The sequence below is a fragment of the Balaenoptera borealis genome (assembly GCF_965194805.1).
Source record: "Balaenoptera borealis genome assembly, chromosome: 3".
NCBI lineage: Eukaryota > Metazoa > Chordata > Mammalia > Artiodactyla > Balaenopteridae > Balaenoptera > Balaenoptera borealis.
The window spans coordinates 2,410,881-2,417,025 of NC_138866.1; the positions used below are offsets into that span (position 1 = coordinate 2,410,881).

The 6,145-nt window shown below is 48.6% G+C and overlaps 1 protein-coding gene across 4 annotated transcripts in view; it reads right to left on the bottom strand.

The window, feature by feature from the left end:
• Positions 1-5,630, bottom strand: part of RCOR1 (REST corepressor 1) — a 117,881-nt gene extending 112,251 nt beyond the window's left edge. For 2 of the 4 annotated variants that reach the window (XR_014243304.1, XM_082387461.1), the window contains exons 1-2: positions 5,069-5,628; positions 4,926-4,985 (exon numbers count right to left, since the gene is read on the bottom strand). Coding sequence is in view for 3 of the 4 variants with exons in the window: in XM_082387461.1 (XP_082243587.1) it covers positions 4,926-4,985; positions 5,069-5,366 (358 nt within the window). In the remaining variant the exon portion in view is untranslated. Of the gene's footprint in view, positions 1-4,925; positions 4,986-5,068 lie in introns of all 4 variants that reach the window. The other 2 variants (XM_082387462.1, XM_082387463.1) reach the window with 2 other exon arrangements.
• Between the last annotated feature and the right edge of the window lie 515 nt (positions 5,631-6,145).

Genomic DNA, 6,145 nt, shown 5'->3' on the forward strand with positions numbered 1-6,145 from the left:
AATTGCCCCACAGAACTTTATAACACCAAGGAAAATAGCTTTTTAAGAGTAAGCCTAAATTTCTTCAGTACCAATGACTTTCAACACTGCTTTTAAAACAACTCTGCTCTGATCAGCCTCAACCAGCTAACCTTTGAATCACACTCATCACCCACGGAAGGGAACATTGTGGCAGAAGAACCTCACCTCGAAAACATTAACTCTCAAAGACAAGAACTTGAAAGTTTAGAGCAAAAACTCCCTAACTCAGAACACAGTTAATGTGTACTTCACACTTTGGCCCAGGGATGGATTCAAGGTTTCTTTTGTACTATCCAGAAACTTGATCTGAGCAGGTTTACCTATTCTCTCTGGATCTCAGTGTACTTTTCTGCTATATAAATGTATTGGACTAGTTCTCCCTCTTCCAGGAAAGAATATTTACCTAAGTTGCAGCAGGTAACTTAAAGGTAATCATCTTCAAATATCTCAGTGCATGATTCACATTCAAATCTACAGCTTCATTATAATTCAGTCTTACCTCTGCAGTAAAGCAGGCAATGCGGGGACCACTGCTTGGCAACTGAAGTCCCACAAATGATAATTAGAATAAGATAGCAGACAACATTTACTTAACACTCACTGTGTGTCAAGCACTGCGCTGGACATTTTACATGTATTAGCTCAGTTAATTTCTTCTCTTGAGGAAGAAGTTCCACTACCTCTACTTCACAGATGAAAGCAAAAATAAAGTAACTTGCCCAGGGGCAACACACAGTTGTCAAGAGGCACTGCCAAGATCTGAACTTGGGTTTGACGATTCTCATAGCCCAAGCTCTCACAGTCTACTCTATGCTCCTTCTGAAAGAAGCCGGAAATTAAAAAGATGATTGTAACTGACATAATCACACGCCACAAGTGAGGGAAAGAACCCTGATTCATAATGGAGGAAACGGAGGCTCCTGAGATAAAATGACCAGTTCGACCTTAAACCACCTTCTTAACCACAGAGACAGGGCATTCAACCTCCCGACAACCAGCTCAAGTGTCTCCTACTTCACTACATCATGAAGGTGATCACTCGCAGGATTCAGCATCGCCCTGACCTCTCATTTGGGTAAACACTACCTCAAAGCACGTCTACATCACAAAGCATTCACTGTAACTTATGAATTTTGCGGTATGTTTAAAATTGATTTTTACAATGAAACTAAAGCATAGCAAATAATGTGTTCAAAGAGGAACATAGAACCACCCGTAAGGAGAAATGAAAAGCAGGTCAAGACACCCTGTTCAGAAAAATTATTCCACATTAAAGCATAACACATTTTATTAATACAAGTCAACTCTGAAGTGACAGTTGAGCCAATGACAACCACAAATTTTCTAATCTGATTAAATATACTGGATTCAATGTTCCAAATACAGGGTGCATGTTTAAAGGGCTATTACCTCAAAAATATTTATCATTAACATTTCCTCTTCTGTAAGAGTCTTAGTTTTACTATTAGTGAACTGTGATACTGAAAACCAGCACAGATAGAAGTTGACAGTAATAACACATGCTGGGACTTCCCTGGTGGTACAGTGGTTAAGAATCCACCTGCCAATGCAGGGGACACGGGTTCGAGCCCTGGTCCAGGAAGATCTCACACGCCGTGGGGCAACTAAACCTGTGCGCCACAACTACTGAGCCCGCATGCTGCAACTACAGAAGCCTGTGCGCCTAGATATAGCCCGTGCTCCACAACGAGTAGTCACCGCAATGAATAGCCCCCACTCACCGCAACTGAAGAAAGCCTGCATGCAGCAACGAAGACCCAACACAGCCAAAAATAAATAAATTTTTAAAAAAATAAAAAATAAAAATAAATAAAAGAAACCAAAGACAACTCAGCATACACTACAGCACTGAGTATGGAAAGATAGTCTGGACCCCACATGAGAACAAAGACTAAGTTAAAGATATGGAACTGCATTCTGGTCTTGTTTTTAAATCTGATAAAACTTGTTCCATCATTATAAACACAGATGTTATTTTAACTACCAAGTTCTGATCCAGTGATCCAGTTTAGGTCTTAATTAGATAATAAGAACTGAATCAGCATTTTAGGACAGCAGTGCTCTACCCACTTCACTCACTACTTGTGAGGGATGACAGAAAGGAATCTTCCTTGGGCTATACAGGGAGTATCAGGTGGATCTAGTTTCAACCATTCACTTTTAAAGCTAAATAGGGTCAAGTTGGGATACTGTGGGTAAATAAAATCTGACCTTAAAACAAATTAAAATCAACTTCTTCCACTCATACATCTTTACAGAGATAGTTTTTTGAAAAAGCAGTTTCCTGATGAGTTTCACACTTACCGGTCTGTTCAAATTTGTAAAAATAAATAAATAAATAAACAAATATTCAAAACCCAGGTAGGGAAAACAAAAACCAGTAACAATCACAATCTCAATTCCATATTATTCCTAACTTGTACTCATGGAAGGAAACTGTCTTAAATCTAAAGACCGAAAAAAACTTTTTTTGCCATGAAACAAAACTGGTGTATCATTTCTATTCCAAAATGGAAGTCTCCCCGTCTCTTAGATTTTTTAAAATTAATTACTTAATTAATTATATTTTTGGCTGCATTGGGTCTTCGTTGCAGTGCACCGGCTTCTCATTGCAGCGGCTTCTCTTGTTGCAGAGCACAGGCTCTAGGCGCGAGGGCTTCAGTAGTTGTGGCTCACAGGCTCTAGAGCACAGGCTCAGTAGTTGCGGCGCACGGGCTTAGCTACTCCACAGCATGTGGGATCTTCCCGGACCAGGGCTCGAACCCACGTCCCCTGCATTGGCAGGCGGATTCTTAACCACTGCGCCACCAGGGAAGCCCCCTCCCTTAGGTTTTAAGTTAAATGAAAAGACACCTAAAAAAATAAATCACTAGGAAACAGTAAAGTCCTACAATTTCCAGCCATACCTAGGAATTCGTCCCACTGCTCAGATTGGCAAAACAGGGTTTCAAATTATTTCATACCAGTTAGATTCCTTTCCAGATTAAAACAAACACAAAATAGGAAATGTTAATGCCAAGACCCAATCAACTGGCAGTAAGACCATGCAGCAAAACATTTATAGTGTTTTACTTTTTAGAATGGCAGGTCTCTAGCAAATTTATGCTTGCATCTATTCCATGAAAACTGCAAGGACAGCTCAAAATATGATCCTATTACATGTGCTGTTTCAAAGAGAACAACTCCAAAGAAATCAGGCTCATTCCTAACAATGCTGAGCTAGACATCAATATTTAGAAGAATGTCAGAATTCTAATTCTTGCTGTCGCCATCAAATATGCCCTTTTCTTTAGTCACATCCAACATATTTAAATAAAGATTTCAAAACGAATATAAACAAAATGTTCCAAAAAACTGACCAATTTACTAAAACTAAAAGATATATACAAGTTGATTTTTTTTAATATGTGGGGGAAACTTGGTGACAAGCTTTGCTTTATGTTCTGTGTATTAAAACAAAGATGGACTTGACCTACAAAATGAAGATAGGGTCAACTGTAACCAAAAAACAGTATGCTTCCCCTGGTGGCCAACCATGGAATGGAGAAGGCATGCACAGAAGAGAAAAAGCCTTGTCTCGGAGTTCCATCCTGTCACTCTTATAAATGAGAAGTGACTACCAAAAAAGGAAGACGCGGGGGAAGGGGAAACTATCAGAAAGACTAACATAAGTTAAAAGGAATACAAACCTGGGCGGTAGACTACATATACTTTAAGAGATTTAAATCATCAACAGACCAAAATGTAGAAGACAAATACGGGAAAGGTCATTTATTTCCAGAGTGCCCAAGAGCTCACTCAGGGATCCCTATGTATTTTCACTTCAAACAACACCCAGAGTTTCATACCTAAATAACAGCTTAAGAGCAATCGCCTTTTTCAAGGGCTAGATCCTTGCAATTTTCTGCAGTCTTGTTTCCAAGGAAAAGCATTTATGCATTTATCTTCTCAAACTCGTGGTATAACCTACATAGAGAACCTTCAGTTCTAAAGCCCTCCAACCAGGCGGACTGTTAACTCCAGTTCCACAAGGTTCTCTTTTGAGTTTTATTTCTGAAAGAAAACCCACGTCCTTTCAAACATTTTCCATGCCAACAACCTTTTAAAGATAATCTTATACGGAGACAGGCTAGAATCTCACTGACGAATTCCTTTGTCTGATTGGATTTTTCTGGTACTTTAAATCTGCTTCCACACAGAAGAGCAGCAAGAGTAGCAAATGTTCCAAGCTAGGGGGCAGGGATTTCTTGGAGGCGGACATCATTTGTTAGGCTAAAGCTTCTGAAGGTTCTAATCTTTCACAACCCGTTCCTTAAAAAAAAAAAAAAGTGGGGGGGGCGGGGCGGGAGGAAATACACACACATTTACAAATAGGTCCTAAAATCAAACTGCCACCAGCCAGTCTCTCCTCCCCGGGCAGGCGCCCTCTGGGAAGCACACTTCTTTTATTAACTGGTTTTGGGAGATCTCAGGACGGGAGGGGAGTCGGGGGCAGGCAGGAGCCCAGGGGCCGGCAGGACGAGGAAAGGGCACGCGGGGCAACCTTCCGCAGGGGAGAAATGGGTCCGAGGACGTCCCAAGCCCGGGCGCTCGCAGGACGCTAACTCGCCGGCGCGGCCGCCCCTGCCCGGCCCCGGCGCGGCTCGTGCGGACCCGGGGACGCCGGAGCCCCCGGCCCAGGTGGCCAGGTGTGGCCGAGCGCCGCCGCCTCCAATCCGACCCGCCGCGGCGACCGGGGCCTCCCCGGGGGCAGGCACGACGGCAGGACACCCTTGCGCGGGTGTCTCCCCGCGGACAGCAGGACCCACACAGGCAAAAAGAAAGTTGTCCGAGGCCGTCCGCCCCCTCGGGTTGCCGGCCGGCCGGGCCGGGGCACCACTCACCGGGGTCGAAGTCGGGCACCACCGCCTGGTACTGGGGTCCGACCCGCATGCCGCCGCCACCTGCGGGGAAGCAGAGAGGAGGTCAGCGGGCGGGCGGGCGAGCGGGCGAGCGGGCGGGGGCGGCGCGGGCGGCTGCCACCTACCGTGCTCCTCGTCGCTGGACGAGCCCGAGCTGCCTTCCTCCCAGGAGTTGCTGCTGCTGTTGCCATTGGGCGCCGCCGCCGCCAAACTTTTATTCTGCCCATTATTGGGGGCGGCGGCGGCCGAGGCGGAGGCGGCGGTGGCCGAGGAGGCGGCGGCGGCCGAGGAGGCGGCGGCGGCGGCGGAGGCGGCCGAGGCGGCGGCCGAGGCGGCGGCGGCCGAGGCAGCCACGTTGGCCGCGTTGTTCCTCCCTCTCCGCTTCCCTGAGACCTCGGGGCCCTTCTCCACCATGGCCGGCATCGGCGGGGGCCCGGGCCGGGCGAAAGTGGCGGGGACCCGCGGCTCCTGAGGAGGGGGCGCCGGGCCGGGGGAGGGGGTGAGAGCGGGCGCGGAGGCGGGCGGGCGCGGCCGGAGCTCGCGGGCGCGAGTTGGGGCTGGGGCGGCCCTAGCGGGCGGAGAGCGGAGCCGCTTCAAGCCCCCAGCGCCGAGCCGAGCGCAACTTTCGCTCTCATCGCCGCCCGCACTTCACTGGCACTAACTACTCCAGGAGCAGCGAGCGGGAGGGGAGGGGGGCGGGGCCTGGGCGAGCGGGGGAAGCCGCGCGCAGCCCAACCCGGCGCGGGGTGGCTCCGCCCCCGGCGTGCTCCCATTGGCTCTTGTGGGATTTGGACGGCGAGCGGCAGCCAGGTTGGCTCCGCGTACCCGTCTGTCCAAGGGGCCGGGGCGGGAGAGCGGGGAGGGGGAGGCTCCGGGCTTCCGTTGGTCAGGTTCGGTTGACGCGTATCGCCCGCTGTACGTGGTTTGAGGTTTGCAATCTCTCTACGCCCCATGATCCATCTCTCTAGGCAATAGCGAGGAGTTAGCTGTCCTCCCCGCCCCCTCCTTCTGCCGGCCCCCCCCTTCACCTGCGCGCACCCCCCGCGGCCTCTGCCCCCACGTTCCCCGAAGGGCTCCACTGAGGATCCCATCGGTTTCAAAAAGTAAAATATACGCGACACGAGAACAGAAATTGAATGCAAGGTTGGGACTACTTTCCCCCTCGCGCGGAGGATTACATCTCACAGTTTGAATGGGTTCTA